Source organism: Notechis scutatus, chromosome 4 (assembly GCF_049901735.1).
Source record: "Notechis scutatus isolate UNSWTSFEM ecotype Mainland chromosome 4, rNotScu1.2, whole genome shotgun sequence".
Taxonomy (NCBI): domain Eukaryota; kingdom Metazoa; phylum Chordata; class Lepidosauria; order Squamata; family Elapidae; genus Notechis; species Notechis scutatus.
In genome coordinates, this window is record NC_142012.1 from 131,759,708 (window position 1) to 131,778,241 (window position 18,534).

At 38.0% G+C, this 18,534-nt stretch overlaps 1 protein-coding gene across 1 annotated transcript in view; it reads right to left on the minus strand.

The window, feature by feature from the left end:
- The window catches only part of GPC1 (glypican 1), a 194,092-nt gene extending 177,011 nt beyond the window's left edge, over positions 1–17,081 (minus strand). Inside the window, exon 1 of the mRNA XM_026694963.2 lies at positions 15,947–17,081. Coding sequence (XP_026550748.1) covers positions 15,947–16,106 — 160 coding nt within the window. The 5' untranslated portion in view covers positions 16,107–17,081. The remainder of the gene's footprint in view (positions 1–15,946) is intronic.
- Positions 17,082–18,534: the final 1,453 nt, after the last annotated feature.

The window sequence follows — 18,534 nt, forward strand, 5'->3', positions numbered from 1 at the left end:
TTTCAGAACCTTCATATTAGTACTATCTATAATTGTTCCATGCACTTTCAACACATAGTCATGCTGGACATATGACCATGGAAGTGTCTTTGGACAACGCTAGCTCTTCGGCTGTGAATCAGAGGTGAGCACTGCTCCTTAGAGTCAGACACAACTGACAGCAGAAACCTTTATCTTACAACTTGTCGAGAAATTTTTTAAAAAGAGGTGGAAATGAATGATAAAGCTGCATAAATGTTCTACAGTAAATGAAAAACAAAAGTGGTATCTCACTCAGTAATGGTAAAAAGGCCATTAATTCAGTAACTCAGGATTACTGCAAAATTGCCAGTGAAGGTATGAGAACAATTGTTATCAATTTAGCATGACACAGATACACCAGTTATGTTTCAGTTATATTTAGGTTCTCCAGACCTAAATACCATCATAAAAGTTATCAGTAGCTCACTAAAATATTTAATTTATGACTATGAGGCTACTTATCTGCCCTGCAAATAGGAATGCTGACCTAGAAAATGGTGACAATAGAAATACACTAAATACAAAAACATTATTTCTGTGGTGAAAATGAAGTGCATTACACTTTAACAGCATTCACTCCCAGCATTTATTTTCAAGAGAAACCACCCAATATAACTTAAATAGATGGATAACATAAAAATTGTTCATATGTCTGGATTTTTTTAAAGCATTTTCATTTATTTTAAGTACAGTGACCAGATTATTTTTGGAAGAATTAAGGACAAACCTGAAAAAGTGAAACTAAGAAGTTCATAAGAAAAAAAATGTTCAATTGTTTATAACTTTGCTTCATAAACAAAAATTCAAAAACAAAGAGGAAAGTTCACAAAAATGCATATTGTAATAAAAATATCTAAAATCAAATGGTATACATATTTCAACAACTCATTTCAATCTCCTTACTTTTTCACAAGAATGTGAATGACTTTGAATTAAGCACTACCATTTGTCCAGTAAAAATTAAGGATGAAAGTAAACGACAAAAGTGAATTTTTGAAAAAAACAAAAAAACAAATAAACTTAAAGGATAGCTTTCTGAAATGAAAGACTATCTTTTCTTAAAACATATGACTATATTTATTTAGAATGTATGATCACAATAATTGTAAGCAAGTCGTCCCCCCCAGACAGGTTCCAACTCTGTTCACCTTTAGGAACTTGTTAAGACGGCTTTTTTTTCAGTCATTTGGGGCCCCTCTTTGGTTGTTTTGTTATTATGCATCACCATCTTCTATGACACACACACACACACACACACACACACCACACACTGTACAAGTTTTGATGCTATGGTTATTTTTCTGATTTATTGTTTGTTTTCAACAATAAACACATTGCTCAGTCAAGTTGTTTGAGCTGGGTGGTCTTATATATTTAGTAAGTAAATAAGTAAATAACTCTGAAGTCAAACTCAGTTCCTGATATATGTAGTCTTCTTGACATGATAAGAGAAAAAAAATTGCCTACAACTTTATTCCTCCAAATGTTACCTAAAAATGTCAGGATATTTTTTCATAATTGTAGAATCATGACAGGGGCTATGCTGAAGATAAGCAGAACTGGGAACAGCAAAGATATTTCTGTTTGGAGTAGATAATACATTTTTGCAAGATGAATCCTTTAAAGATTGAACAGTTGTTCTCATAACTAAACAAGTAGAGGTGGAATGAAAACCATTTTTCCTTCTCTTTGCCACATATTTACCTTTTTCAATGTTAATACGCTATTGGTGACATTTTCTTGGAAAAGAATTCTGAATGGATGATTTCCTCTTTGGGGGTTACCTACCCAATAATTTGAATATGAATCTGTCAGAGAATTGAATTGGCATTGTATATTCTGCCATTCAAGTATTAAAAGATAAAAGTTAAATATGAACTAGACATGTGGATTAGAAAAAAAAAGATGATGGTTTATACCTTTAACAAGCTCTGCTCTTGAATCATCAAGCTTTGAAGGTCGATATATATATATAGTATTAATTAATCTTACACTAAATCTCACTGGGATCAAATCCCTGCTTCCATTTATACACGTTAAGTGTTTTGGGTTTACCAATTATTCTTCTTGTAAATGTTTCACTTTATCCTCCTAAATAATAAAATCTCACTATTGAAAGCAGGAAGTATTTTGAAGCAAGCAATTCTTTAAAATGACATGTTCTTGCGACTGCCTGTATTCTGAATGCCTCTGCATGCAGGACAAATATTTTCAGATTGCTGCAGTTGAGGGTTCATGGATGCCAACTGCAATTATAGAATTGTTCCAAAATGTTATCGGCTCTGAATCTCAGTTTCACAGAATAATGGCAGTCACAGAATGAGGCATATAATAATATCCAATGTGTTGTGATTATTAGACCATTATCTGTTGATTTATTTATTTTTCTTTGGCAAGAGTGGTGCACCCACTCGAACAGCCCATCTCTGTGGATTTACTAGAGATACAGGGAGAATTTCCCAACTGATATGGATGGTGATCTATCTAAGATCTGGCCACACATTGTAACACAAACTTGACCTACCCTATTGAGATGATACTCCCAAGACACGTCCTCCATTTGGTGGTGTCAAACATGAAATAGTTAAGAGTACAAATTAAGGATGACTATAGTAATGCTGAATCTGATGTAATATGAGCGAAAGGTTATCATTAAGCCTGCTTTTTAACAGGGGAAACAGCAAAAGTCTACCTCCATTGCATTAACATGGTCACATGCAGCAGAATACTTTAGGAAGTGAAGAGGGTATAACATTCTGAGCCTGAATAAAGCTTTAGACCAGTGAAATATCTTCTATTCTATTAAGTTTCTGTTGAAGATTGAAAAACCTGCTTTTGAGTCAATCAGTCTATAATGGTTTACATACTCATGAATGCAATGATATAAATTACTACAGTGTTTCTCAATCTTTTTCCACTCATGGCCCCCTTGTTATTTCAACCTTGTTATTCTTCTATGGTTCCCCAAGTTCAGGTTCCATTATTAGATATAGACCTGGAACAAGAAAATGTGTGTTCTGTGGCATCAAGAAGTCAATATTTGAAGTGTAATAGACTTTACTTGTCTCTGCCCTGTCAGCATGTGCCATTGACTCTGCTACATGTTTTTACCTGTGGTTCTATTAAAACATCCTAGAGCCCCTAGAGCAGTGGCTCTCAACTTTTGGGGTACCAGGGACAGATTCTGTGGATAAATGTTTTTCCATGGATTGGAGGGGGTGGTTTTGTGTGCTATCTGCATCCTAGGGATGGGACGTTGCTTGTTTGTGCAGCCAGGTTGATGGTATGCCGTGGACTGGGGGGTGGGGAAACCTGCCCTAGAGGGCCCCAAATGAGAACCACTGGCTTATTAAACAACTCTAACATAGTCAGACTTCCTCTCTTAACTATCTTGAACTTGGTTGAAGCTTCTCTAATACTGGCTGGTAAGGAATCATGCACAAAGAAGCTACTACAAACAACTGACTTGTATGATTTCATACCCTTTTTATATCCAATTCATTTAAATCCTTCTCCTTCCATTTCTAGGCTTCACAAAACCTCTACTTCCTGTTTTCAGCTTCAGCCCCTGGAAATATTCTAATTCCCAGCATTCTCCTACCTCCCATGAACACCCCCCAATTTAAAGTATACAGTAAAACTATTTCCATCAGAATTTTTTGATGATCTTGCCAATTTTTTTCTTAACTGCCAATAGTCAGAATTGATACATTGGAGACACTAATTTACATATATCACTCAATACAGAGAAAACTGCATTTTTCTATAAAAAAGTAATGGCAAAAAGTGCACATAGTAGAAAAAAACCACATATAACAATTGTATATACTAGAAGCGTGCATATGCATGAATATTTATGGGAATTTTTTCTGCTCAGTTCATAAATAGCAGACTAGCCAAGTTTATTTATGGAAAGAAAAATCAACAAAATCAAAACTGACAGTCTCACCAAGAGAGAATAAGATAAGGCTAATTAAGAGGTAACAAAACATTTGCAAAGTCTCTAAAGACCTGATACGAAGAAAAAGATCTCTCCAAGAATAATATTTTTAAAAAGTCTTTTCCAAAATAAAGTTAATATAAGAAATCTATTCACAAATTGTTAATGCTTATTTCAGAAGCTATTCCTTCCTACAGATTAAACAGAACTTGACTAAACACATCACAGATCTTGTTTGGATCAGGAAACACAGGCATAAATTTAAATGTCGTGTTTCTGCATTATAATGGGTCTTATCTCTTAACCCCATCCAAACACAAATCAGTTAAATATCTAGTACAAGTTTGGATCAGTCAATTATATTAAAATAAACATTTAAATATACTGGCTCAATTGTACAGTATGCTCTATTTCACAGTTCTATAAAGGAATATCATTTTTTTTGCAAACAAAAACATCTGACTTCCAGCGTTTGTGCCAATACAATGCAATAAATGGCTGGTTACACATATAGCAACTATCGAATTGTTCTAGTAAATCTGTTTCAAAAGTGTCAGGTCCACTGAAAGAGAAAGCAGATAGCAGTATAAAGTATTTGAGGGGCTGCCACAACAAAAAGGGGGTAAACTTACTTTCCAAAGCACTAGAAGGCAAGACAAGAAACAATAGGTGGAAATTAATCCAGAATTAATCCAACCTGGAACTATTATTAAATTATTAAACTATTAAATTAATCCAACCTGGAACTATTGAAAAACTTCCTAACAGTGAGAACCATTAAACAGTGGAACAGCTTGCCTCCAGAAGTTGAGGGTGCTTCATCAGTGGAGGTTTTAAGAAGAGACTGGATAGCCATTTGTTTCAAATTGTATAGGGTCTCCTGCTTGAGCAGGGGGTTGGGCTAGAACAGGGGTCTCCAACCTTGGCCACTTTAAGCCTGAAGGACTTCAATTTTCAGAATTCCCCAGCTGGCTTTGCTGGCTAGGGAATTCTGGGAGTTGAAGTCCACCAAGCTTAAAGTGGCCAAGGTTGGAGACCCCTGAGCTAGAAGACCTCCAAGGTCCCTTTTAACTCTATTATGACTGATTGCTTAAAGTTAGTATGATAAACTTTTACAATTTCTTTCTTGCTTCTTATCAAAACACAAATAAATATTGTAGACTAGAGAAATCTGTTCAGTAAGCCTTGCACAGGCACTATCAATGAGACTGATGAATTATGTTGCTGCATTTAAACTATATTATGCAATTCAGTAGCTTTACTTTTAAAACTTTTGCCATCTGTTACTGCAAGCTGCAACCTACTGACCCAGCCTACTACTCAGTCACTTGTCATGCACAGACAAGCCTTTTGGGGTTCTTAGGGTGTGTTCGCTTTGTACTGATTGAACTTCCGAAGAGCCTGAGGATCACAAGAGAACTTATCTAAGACATTCATGTGGGGTTAGATAATAACAATAAGAATCATGAGCATACAAATCCTATTTTATGAAGGAATACTTTCTTTAAGGTATATTTTCTTTAAAAAAAATTACCAACCCATCAGACCAAACATTTACTCATTATTTACTAGAAAAGAAGGAACTGCAAATATAATCTACAACTGAGAATAATATGACACATTCTTCTGGAAAAGAAAGAAGTGATTGAGAAAAAGAAAATGTATTTAATATACTTGATATTTAATTTAGGAAATATAGTTTACAAATAAGAATTATATGACATATTCTTCTGGAAAAATAAGGAATGACTCAACAAAAGGAAATTTAGTCAAAATATTGCTTTACTTTTTTTTTTAAACCCAGTCTGAAATTTTATTACAATATAATATTTTGTTTTCAAAGAATTGCAATGCTGTTGTCAGCTTAAACAAAGCATATTCTTCAACAATTTCTCACTAATATAACACCTGAGATTTTAGAACCAATAAACATCATTATTTATTTATGTCACTGAGCATTTCAGGATTGTGCTTGTTTTATTATATATATAATTGTATTGACTTACTCAAAATGTTTTTTTCCATTTTAATATACAGCTGCTCTTCAACTTATGACCATAATTGAGCCCACAATTTCGGTCATAAGTTGTGACAGTTGTTTAGCAGATCACCATATGACCCTGTGCTGATTTTATGACCACTTTACAGCAGTCATTAAGTGAACACAGCACTTGTAATGTAAACACCGCAGTTCTAAAGTGAACACCACAGTCGTTTAATGAATGCCACAGTTATTAAGCAAGACCATTGTCTGCTATGGTGTTTTTTTTCCTGAAATTGGAAGTAAATGACAGTTGCCAGCCAAAATGTTATAAATCACAGTGAGATGCTGCAAACAGCTGTAAATGAGGCCAAACTGCCAAGCACTCAAATGCAGTTATGTGACCATAGGCTTGTGGCTGCGTTGGTGGTGGAGACAACTGCCACAACTTCAAATCTGGGGTGTAAGTAGCTTTTGGGGGGTCCACTGTAACATAGCATAGTCACTAAGTGGCCAGTCATAAGTCAAGGACTTCCTCTATTGCAGATGGGTCTGGAAGGCAGCTTACAGTTTTCACAAATATTTAAAAGGAATAAAACAGTTACCACAGGGTTTATGTGTCCACATCCCATCGGCCAACTCATTCTCCAAGTGTGCCTCTCTAGGTAGCCCAAAGAGCGCCAACTATATATCAGAGAGCAATGAAGCCCACAAAGTACAAAAATCATTTTTAGAAATAAATCAGAACAACCCAATAGGGGCTTGGCATATTAAGGAAGTCTTGAAAGAGAATGATACATTTGGACAATAAACCAAGTGAGGAAGAAATAAATAGAGAAATATGAGAACAATGATACTGACTGACTGCTGCAATATGCTTTAACACCTCGTAGCAGCAGCCATCACTGACACAGCACTATGAAAAGTTTACATCTGAGTGTGGATCAGAAAAATTTGGTCCTTATAATAAAAAAGAAACAAAATAACATTATGAATGGCTCAGCAATGTGGCTTCCTTCTTGAGAATGTAAGAAGAGATAAAATGTAAATGCCTCCTATTTTTTTTAATATCCAGACTACTTATTAATTCTTATTTGTAGATTATATTTGATAAATTTAAATATTCAGTATGTTAGTTAAATGGCAAGAGCCGGCACTGAAACTATAGTTCAACCTGTTTATTACGCATTAGAGGGTATCAACATATTATGCAATGATCTGACAGTACTGCACCACTTAATACTTAAGAAATATTAAGAAAATGAATGTCAATGTGTTCAGGATGAGAGGGATTAAACAGAAAGGCATAACTCTTCCATATAAATTGGTATATAAAACACTGAGACAAGATTACTACAACATCATGTACTCATATGATAAAACATTTAATACAAATCATGCAGGCAAGCACATGATTTTTTATACACAGAACAGTTTTAGTCATATGTTAAAGAATTTTATTTTGGTTCAAGTTATTATTTGAAAGGAAGCAATAGTATTATTAAACTAGATTAATGCCCATTTCCCTTTAACAACTCTGGGAGAAATGTGATCCCTACACTTTTCATTACAAAGGAACAAAATCAGTAGCAGGACAAATCTTCCATTTCCCATTTCTGAAAATAGTAAGAAGTATCATGATCTCTTCCATCTAGGAACTAATTGAAACCAGAGAGGGGTGAGAGTTTTCTCTAAGCATACTTTTTCAGATTGATTAAATAACATTAAAGGCCATAGCTAAACATGCTCTATGTGAAGCAGGATATGCAACTGCTCAAGAAAGACTACTGCCTGACCCCCTTTTATACACATTTATTTTAAGGTAAGCACTTCCTAGATTACTGCAAACAGGAAAAACATATATGTGTGTGAATCATCTGTACTATCTTGTGACAGCATGTATTTGGGCTTAGCTTTGCATGGGTGAGTTTGTTTTAGCCAGCACATTTGGAGTAATCTTTTCTGTAGCAGAGTCATTGCTTTACACCAATAATTTAAAAGATGTAAGTGAATTTCATAGTTTCCCAGAGAGAACTGCAGTTTCAGCTATTTAAAAGAAGATCCAAAAAAAAAAAAAGGCTGAAGGCATATGTTTAGACACAGTTTTGGTCTCAAAATTTAAATTAAAAATAATCATGATCAGATGTTCTTTAGAATTCTGAACTACCATTTTTAAGAACTGGAAAAACTTACATGCCCTCCTAGATAAGGGACGGAATTTATTTGACAAATTCTTACATTTTTATATAGGATTCAGAATAAAATTATATGACAAACTGTTGCATTTTTACACTTTTGAAAGGTAGTTTGAAATTCAAATGATGTACAAAATAATTGCATGTTGTGAGCAATACATACTAAAACATACACCTTAGACAAATACAAAAAACAAAAATGCAAATACATTTACAAAAAATGCAAATAATGAAACTTTGACAAAGAAAATTGAACAAATCTAAGACATACATCCCTATCCAACCGCTAAAACCTGTGGAATATGGGTAGGTTTCTGACTGATCTGTATATATATTTTTTAAATTATAGAAATGCTTTGGACCTTATATGAGCAAAACATCTATCTACTATTAACACCACACCTCAGAGCAGCATAGAAGTGCTGCTATGAAACATTGTTCTCAGTTATTTTTAAAAAGTGTAGAAATATGATTTAACAAACACAGCATAAACTTTACATTTATGAAGAGCTATTTGAAATTTTAGGTTAAGCATAATTAACATAATTCATTTTATAAAAATAACTGTAGGATGCCAGTTGTCCATGTAGGAACGTCTGTGGGAAAAGGCAGGGGGGAAAATGACTAATACATCACTCATTTGAAACAATATGGGCATTGTCATAATCTTGATATTTTGACCTCCAAGTAAAACCATAAGAAAATAATGAAATGGATAGGCATGAGCATTTGTCATGTGCTATACATTTTCATTTATAGATAATGACATAGATCTCAATATATCTAAATTCATGCACAAAAACCCCATTACATATTAATTAGGAAAGAAGAGGTGGTTGTGGGATAGTTAGTTCTGAATACTGTACTTTACTGATAAATAATATTGACATGTACCCATCTTCCCTTTATATCACCATTAACAATAAAACAATAAAAAGGGATGATTTAACTCACTGAACTTGCACTGCCACAAGAAAATGTTGCTTCACATTAATGTGCATACATTTAATGCAAAAGATCTCCGAAGTATCAGAAATGGTCTTCCAATTCACAGGAGCAGCTTTCCATGTAGATACACATTGAAGTAAAATACAAGCAAAAATCGAAACAGTTCTCCATTTGGAATGAAGGAAATCATTCAGTTTCTCTACCATCAGTCAGTACCCATGGCCATGTGCCATGTAATATTGAAATTCATCTGACATGTTTCTATCCTTATGTTTAAATTTCACCTTTTCTTTTGCATTTGATTCCTTCCTGCCCTGCAAAACAACATGTACCTGCTGAGATTTGGGATGGAAACATGTGCCTGCTGAGATTTAGAGTATAAATACTATTGAACCAGTGGACTAAAACAAGAATAATATTTGGCTACAGATTACTTGTCTTCTGAGGCATTGATACAGGAGAGGGTAAAGGCAAAGCAATTTAGACTGACTTCTACACAGAAGTTTGTACTTTGGAGTCAAGTGGGCATTTCTGAGGCAAAATTTGCCTTGACAAAGCGTATTGATTACTTCAAAGCTTTTTTCTTGTTTCTTACGTTTTGATACTTAAAAGGTTTTGAAGAAACTTCTGTATAAGCACAGTGATGGCTTTTGTGGTTCCTGGAGAATTCTAAGAACACAAATTGTTCAAACTGTGGAACTGGGTTTGGTAACCATGTGATATTGTGCACAATATATACTTAAGCAAATTAAAATATGGGTTGATAGCGCTTATTTATTTATCAAATTTAGAGATCTTACTTACAGTGTGACTTATGCTGAGAGGCAGGCTGTTTTTGGATCTTATTATTCTCCAATACAAATTGCAACTTATCTAGAATAAATTAATCTAAACAAATTGTGAAATCCAGAATGTTTTCTCTTGCCATGAATGAGTACAGATAACATTTAGAACAAGAATTTCAGTATATCTTGCAAAAATCATGGAGTTAAAAAATGGCCTTGAACAACCCAGTTATAACAAATGAGAAAGGCTCTTTATTAGAAATCCACAATTCAACATGTATAAAAGTAAAATTGAAAGAGTGGGTTTTGCCCAATTAATATATCTGCACTCAATATTCTGCAGTTTTATTTTAAAAAATGGTCATAGAATTCTGGGGGAAGCCCAGTCTCCATCTTATTTCAGTCCCAGAATTCATTTTCTGACATTATTTTTATTTAATATGGAAATTGTATGTACAACACTCAGATGCATTGCAGTAGTTTGGTATTTGAAGGCATTTTGCTACTGATTCCTATGTTACATCATGTAGAATACTTCTCTTAGCTGCAAGTTCCTCTTTGACTTTAAAACTTTGTTGTGAGCAAAACAAAAAACCCAACCCAGTTCATGTAAATAGTAGGGTAACCCTTAAATAATGAAGATAAAATCATTACTGTATGAACATTGCCTATGTACCCATTTTTTTAAGTCTTTTTGTCTCTTGGTTACTGCCTAGACTGGGGGTGTCAAACTGGATTTCTTCGAGGGCCGGATCCACATGTCCTTCTCCGCGGGCCACCTGGGAGGGGGGAGACGGGATGGATGCCTCCTGCAGCACTCTGCTGGCCAAAACAGGGTATGGGGGCACATGCAGCCCCCCTGTGCCCCATTTTGGCCGGCAGAGTACTGCAAGAGGTTGTCCAGGCTGCAAACAGGGCATGGGAAGGCCATGCGCTGTCCAGGCCGAAAATGGGGCCATGTGTGACCCCCGTGTCCTGTTTTGGCTGCCAGAGCAATTTGCTATATCCGGGCTGGCCCCACAGGCTAGATTTAAGCACCCCATGGGCTGCATCCAGTCCACGGGCCTTGACGCCCTTGGCCTAGACAATCCCTGCAGTTTTGTTGGCAAGATTTTGGGAGGGTTTTGCCACTACCTCTCTTCTAGGGCTAAGAAAGACTAACTGACCCAAGGACACCCAACTGCGTGGCCCTCCCAAGCTCAGCTATTGCTGGCTCCTGCTGTACACCTTAACTAGAGTTATAGTACCTTTCTACATATTCTGTACCAAGTCAGTTGAAATCAAAGTAAAAAAAAAAGTTCATATGTAATCACATTCAATTCCCAAGCAACTGAAATAACAGAAGAATAAACAGAACAGGAGGAGCTCTTAATTATCAATGTATTTGTACAGTGGCAATCTACTGCCAATTCTTACTCTATATAAATATCTTATTACCTTTATTGTCAGAGTACAACATGCGTACAATGAGATTGGCAACAAAATACTGGAGTTGGGTAGCAGAAAACAAACAAACTCGTAATAGTATCTCCATGGGGTGTTTAATTATAATTTGAGTCATGAATTCAGAAAGATCACTATATTTGGGAACCTAAAGAATAGTTTGTTTACAGCTCCAATAAAGGAAGCTATAATAATTGCAAAATGTTTATCAGTTGAGAAAGATTTACAGGAAAGGCAGAAGAATATGAAGGATTTCTCTGTAAGGAACAAATAAGTTAAAAATTAAGAAAACAGAATTGACTATGAAGAGAGCTTTTTGTAACATATGAGTATTTACATGTGGGTTTTCCTGTTATGAACATTAGCAATTCCCATTATAAAATCTACAACAGTTCTCTGACTGTCTAAATCACATGCTGTAGCAAAACATGGTGAAACTTGTGTTCATACTAAACTGATATTAGTACAACACAAGTATGACTTTCTATAGTCTTTATTCTTACCCAGGCATATCGAAATCAAGGCTTATGGACCACACAAGGTTCATGGACAGCTAGTAGTGAAGCCCCACAAGATCATAAACTTTTAACATTATTATGTGATTTATATGCATTAGCCATGTTATATATTTTATATGCAGCCCAAGACAATTCCTCTTTATTCAATGCGATCCAGGCAAGCCAAAAGGTTGGACATCCTTGTTCTTACCAATTTGAAGTGCACATGACAACCATCAACTTGAAGAATTCCCTTTTCAGCACACAGCTGGCAGTGCTGTAAGCAGATGGTTTATAGCAAAGCATACTTCCATTCTTTTTTCTCTCCTTCATTTCCATTTGTCTTTTTCTGCACCTTTACTCAGTGTGATACTTGAACCAGAATGCTTATAGCCAGAGATTCAAGGGCATAGCTCTGATAAGATACTTATGTTGCTGGTATACCTTAGATACCAATTATGCTCTCCTGCCTTAATGTTCCCCTGGACTGAGAGCCATTTGTATCTCAGTGGAGGTAATGGATGGCACCTCTGTTATTCTGTCATTTATTGTAATGGACTAATCTAGTCTCAGGCACTTTGCTTTTGAACATGCCAGATCTTGCTAGGGGGGCTATGTACAACCCAGAAGTAGTTTTACAAACGATGCTGGGGGAAGCTGTAGTCCTGTAGCGTGCCATTTCCCGATGTTAAAAATGGATTTTTTAACATTAAAATCAGGTGGATCAGGTAAATTTATGGACGTCAAAGGGGCTATATCAGTTATTCTGCCTTAATATGTTCTGTATATATAATGTAGATTCTGTTTACATTTTTTAGACTCGGGTTATGAATTATGATGGCTTCAAAGGCTTTTAAAGTATAAAGGAAAGCAGTATTAAATACAAGAGTAAGCAGAGTTCACCTCTAGGTAAGTTTCCCTTCCATTAACTCTCCTACCTTCTCCAGTTGCTGGCAATCTTTCTCATGTCTTTCTTTCAGTGCTATAATTTTTACCATGGCACTGTCCCAAGTAAGCAGGCTCAACATTACGTTATCCAAGCACCCCAAGCATTAAGCCCTCATCTCTTTTTCTCTCTCTCTCTTCAACCACCAGCACAATCAACTAAGTAGAAGTTGAGTTTCTGGGAGCTGTAATGTCATCAGCGTATAGAAGTTAATCTCACCAGTGTAACAGGTAAAGGTATAGGTTCACTTCGCACATATGTGCTAGTCATTTCCAGCTCTAGGGGGCGGTATTCCTGTTACAAAGCAGAAGAATCAGCGCTGTCGAAGATGTCTCTGTGGTCATGTGGCCAGCATGACCAGTGTAATATAGAGGACCAATATACTCGTTAAGACTTCAGACTTAGACATTGATGGGTAACTTTGAACCAAACATAAGGCTTTTTTGAATGAATAAAATAATAAAAGAATTGCCTGAATTTATTTATTTATTTGTTTGTTTGTTTGTTTGTTATTAATTAATTTATATGCCACCCATCTTCCTGTTGAAGTGACTTTGGCTGGCTTATTTCTATATGTTGCCTGCAGCTATGTGAGGAAGGACATAGTGTAAATCAATCAAATTGATTTAGGCTATAGATAAGCCACATTATTTCATAGTTTTGGAAGTGGAGGTGAGTGGTTTGGTTTCTGAGTCTGGAATGAATTCAGCTAAAGAGAGGTAGTTACAAACCTCTATACATCTTTCTGTATTTAAAAGGTCTAAGCTCAAAGGATCTGGATTTACACCCATATATCAATTGCAATCTCTCTTAAGTTTAAAACCAAATCCACATTCAGAAAAAAATATGAGTGTTTTAATTATTATTTCTCATTATAGAGTCAATCTGCTAGCAAAAACTGGTGTAATCCTATTATTTGTTTGGATCACTATTTTATTATCATTATATTTATGTATTGTGGTTTTGTAGTCTTTCTCTTGAGCTATACTGAATTTAATGTAAGCCACCCTGAATCACTTTGACAGCCATACAACTATTTCAAATAAATAAATAAATAAATAGGAACCCTCTCACTAAATAGCAAAGTGATAAGTGAAGCATCCAAATGTTTTCTCTTAACATACCAACATACCACCAGCCCAACTTTTTAAAAATCAAACATACAAATTCAATTTTTAGTTAGTTTTCTTTTCTGATTTTGCATCAGTCTGAATACAGCCAAGAAACAAAATATACTATTTTAACTATAAGAAGTTTTACTTATTCCATGTGGGCAGCTGCAGATACAGGGCAGATAAGTCTATCCTAAGCATGTTTATTTTACTACAGACTTGTAAACAATTTTCTCCCAAGCATTTTTGAACAAGATTAGAGTTTCATACAGCAACCAATATCCTTACTGCAGAAAGTTAAAAAGAAAAGTCAGCATTTATTCAAGTGCCCTATAAGATCTTTGCTCCTTATACAATACTTAAGACTATTTCAAAACTGAGGAAATCCAGTATTACAATTAATGAGGATGCATCAGACAACTGAAATCATTCTGTAGGGGACAGTTCAGTCCTATATGAGAAGCAAACATTCTTTTAGAACTTCAGTTTGATCTGAACCTAAGCTCAAACAACAGAAGATGCTTCTGTATAAACTACTAGCCGACATCGAATGCCTAAAAACTAAAAATGACCCTCTATAGTATAATTTATTTAGAACTATCACAGAAATGTATTTCTATGCAAACAATGTAAAATTGACTGAGAAGCAGAATTTGAATGATCAAAGTCATCCTTACTCTGAAGTAATCTGCTGCTGAGTTTCAATAGAAAAGTTCTTAGATGCCAGCATATATGATTTTTTTCAATTTATAAATTTCTATAAGTATGAGGACTACAAAAAAAGAAAGCTGTGGAAAGAAAGCACGATAGTCAAATTATATTATTCAATAAACTTGAAAGGGGAGTTCTTGCTATCTTCAACTACAGATTTCAAACAACCTAGTTAGCATTTGTGTCTTTTTCTTTTTTAAATTGTCAGCTGGTCTTTAATCTTCCCCAAACGGGATGAAACATACCATCTCTTATTACCTTATGGCATTCTCTAACTTTGCAACCAATCACAACTTTTCTCACTATCCACTACTAGACTCCTGACTCAAATTTTCTCAAGCATTATAATAGCCACATGCTATGAACAGTGTTTTATTTTTAAAACTATGCCAGCAAATCACATCTTTCCCCCAATATCATGCAGCAAAGAGTGGGAGGAGAATGGGAAGAAGTAAGAAAATATCTTCCTAGTAAATATAATTCAAAAGATACATTTTTGAGACAGAAGCAGTGTTAAATGTGAGCAAAAGCCACCAGCTCTAGATTTAAAGGAAATGTTTGACAGAGGCATTTTCACGAAGATTTCAGTCTTGGCTTCAAAGCTGGTTTAGGAAGAACAGACTATCCACATATTAAACTTCCTGGCAGTCCAGGCTGTTTAGAATCACTTTTAGTACCCTCCCTGATCCTGGAGAAGGATGGTGCTTGTAACCCTGCACGGTTTCAGAAAGTTTAACAGAGTATTGGCAAAACTGGGTTTAATAAAAAGAAAAAAAAAAGCACTGCACAATAAAATGGGAGATGATGGGAAGTTCCCCCAGAGCCAAGCTATTGCTAGAGACGTTAACATTAAAAAAAAAAAAAAACAATGGACCCAAACTGATTAGAATAGCATCTATGCACTACAATCAGCCCTCCTTATTTAAAAATCCAGGGAATGTAAAGATCCAAACCGGACCTCTTAAACGGACGGGACACTGTTCGTGGCTTAAGCTCTGAAAAATACCCGGGACATTCTCCAAGTCATATCTAAAAGCTCGATTCCTTATCCCAGCCGCGCTTATTCAGGGAGAAAACAGCACTTGCCCGAAGACTTTTCCTCCCCATTAGCGAAAGCTCAGCTGCTGAAACCGATTTGCTCTCTCCCCCAACCCTTTTTTTCTTTTTCTTTTCAAGTAGGCTTCCCGACCCTCAATCCGCCTGCCTGAACCCGGCACCCCAGAACCATCTCAGTCTCTCCTCAGACTATTGGAAGTGGGCGGCAGGCTTTCCCGTTAAAGCGGCTAGAAATCCCTTTGTTCGCCTTGCAGAAGCCGGGCGGGGGCGGAGGGGAGAAGGAGAAGGGACGCAAAGGCAGCTTTACTCACCGGAGATCTCCGCCTGGGGAACCACGTTCGGGCTGAATCCTTTCGCTCCATAGAGTTGCCGGAGCTCAGAGCAGCTCCTCGCTTTGTTGCCACCTTCAGTCCTGGCCGAACAGGTCGCGGCGACCCACAGTAGCCAAAATCCCTCCGGGAAGAAACGCATCCTGCCGCCTGCCCCAATCCCTCCTCGTCTGAAAGGAACCTGCAGACGCCGCTGAGGGAGGGGGGAAAAAAAGAAGAAGAAGAAGAAGAGGAGCAGCGTCCCGCCGGTCTCCGCGTGCCGCTCGGTACTCTCTTTTCAAGAGCTCTTGCTGGTGGCGGGGAGGTGATCGCTCAACCCCTCCTTCCGCTGGGCATCCCTCCCTACGGATGCCTTCCTTTTTCTCCCACGCTGGCAACAAGCAAGCCCTTTCAGGGGGGAGGCGGCGAACAATACAATCGCAGCGCGCAGCGCACAAGGTGGCCAAGTCAGCGGCGGGGGTCAGGCCACTTCCAGACAGGGAAGAGGCGGCCAAGGGGCGCGCTTTCCAAAGCAAAGAGGTGAAAGGTTGGGAAGAGGCTGAACTTCGATATAAATGCTCAACGGCCACTCTCAGAAAAGCAGATCCCGGCGAAGGAAATTCGCGTGCCGGCTCCAGAGATCGCTTCCCAAAAAACAAAAACAAATGGAGAAAGGAGGTTGCACAGGGAGAAGAAAAGGGAGAAAAAAAAAAACCCAAACGGAGCTTTTGTATGCAGTGTGTGATGATGATTATTTTTTTAGGAAAAAAAAATCCTTTGTTTTTGGTTTTTTTAAAAAGCACAGTTAAAAAGGAGACGTTGCATCTTTCAAATCTTGACCAGAGTATGGAGAAACCAAATGATGCTAATAAAGATGGGGAAATGGTTATAAGTCTGGGAGGGAAGTTTGAGCGCGGAAAACGACGAAGGAGAAGAAGCGGCACCAGGCGCTCTTCTCCCCAACCGGACTAAGCGCAGCTCTCCCAGGCAGGAGTGAGTCGCGCGCGCCCGCGCACGCACGCCTCGATGACTCCGCTGCGCCCGCCGACTGTGGTGGTGGCGGCGGCGGCGGCACGAAACGGCAGCAAACAGCAGCAGCAGCAGCAGCACCTGCAAGCGCAGCCAGAACCAGAAAGAGGCGGCTCCACAACAAGGCAAGGCTTCCCCGCCGGACGTGACATAACACCTAAAGACGGCCAATCCGAAAAGAGCGTGGCTTTTTTGCCCAGCGATCCCGACGAAGCCCCACCCACTTTCTTCAACTGCACACGCAGATGTGGGATGCTGCCCCCGCAGCCGCCCCCGCCAAAGTGCTGGTGGTGATCCCGGTTCCTTGTTGGGATCGCCGTACAAAACCTTCTGAAGTGACGGCTTTAGCAGAAACCAGAGCAGGGTTGCGTTATAAGCAGGGCAGCACGGAGAGAGGGAAGGAAGGGAGGAAGCGCATTTTGGGCACCCCGCTTTCCAGACTTTTACATGTACACACCCTACGCACGTTATTGCTGAACAAGTCAAGAGATTGGTTAGTATGCAGAAACGGAGATGAGGCAGCCTTTGGACACAATCCAAAGAACCGGTTCCGGGGAGCCACCGGAGAGAAAATAACCCGAACACGGCGGAGGCGACCTTGCCTTCTTCTGATCTGGACTATAATCCCCACAGTCCCTTTTGCCACGGACAATTGTGTGGAGCAACTGACAAGATGTCAAAGTCCAACAATCTCCGAAAAAGACGCCTGATTGCCCGCGTAGAAATGGATTAGCCGGCCGCCGCGTGAGCCACAGCTGAACCTTACTCAATGGGCTTAAATAGCTCGGTGCTCGTGTTAAACGATACCCTGCTTGGAATCCCGCCCGTTTGCTCGCCAGGTCGCTGCAGCCGCCGCCGAGAGCTTTGATCTGCGCTAGTTCGTCTCGCGCAGATTAAGGCGGGCGAACCTTTGGCGGTCAGTAGGACAAGCGAAGAAGAGAAAAGCGGCGAGGCACTTGCCTTATTGTTTTCGACCTCGCCTCTCTAAGTGCGGGTGGGGGGAGTCCAGTCGAGAGCCTCTCTGATTTCCTTCAGAGCTGCTTAAAATGATTAGCATTGACCGAACATACCGCACTTACCAACCCTGGTTTCCAGAAAGGAATACAACAGCATTTATCAGAAATATCTCTCTTCAACAAGGGACGAACACTGGAGGTGTGGAGAGGGGGTTAAGGGAGAGAAAAGCATCCCTCCTTCCTTTCCCTAGATAATTGTTCCACAAAGCCCCAAAGTGCCAATAGGTGCCACGCTCAAGTATGAAGTAATTGCTCTTGCTGGATATTAATCATAGACGACAAGAGCAGCCTGTGTCTTGCTGGATACCCAGTTTGTATAAAACAAAAGCTAGTGCTAGTGACTACAGAATTGGGTGTGGGGGGGTTGTTTGTTCCAAAAGGCTATTAGCAACTGTTAAGGGAACTGCTTGACCTTTCTGTGGGTAGTTCGAAAATTCAAAATGAAATTAAAAGATAAAAGATCATCCTGGGTTGTTATTGACTATTATTATTATCAAGTTATTATTGAAACACATTATTATCAAGTTATTATTGAAACACCTTGTC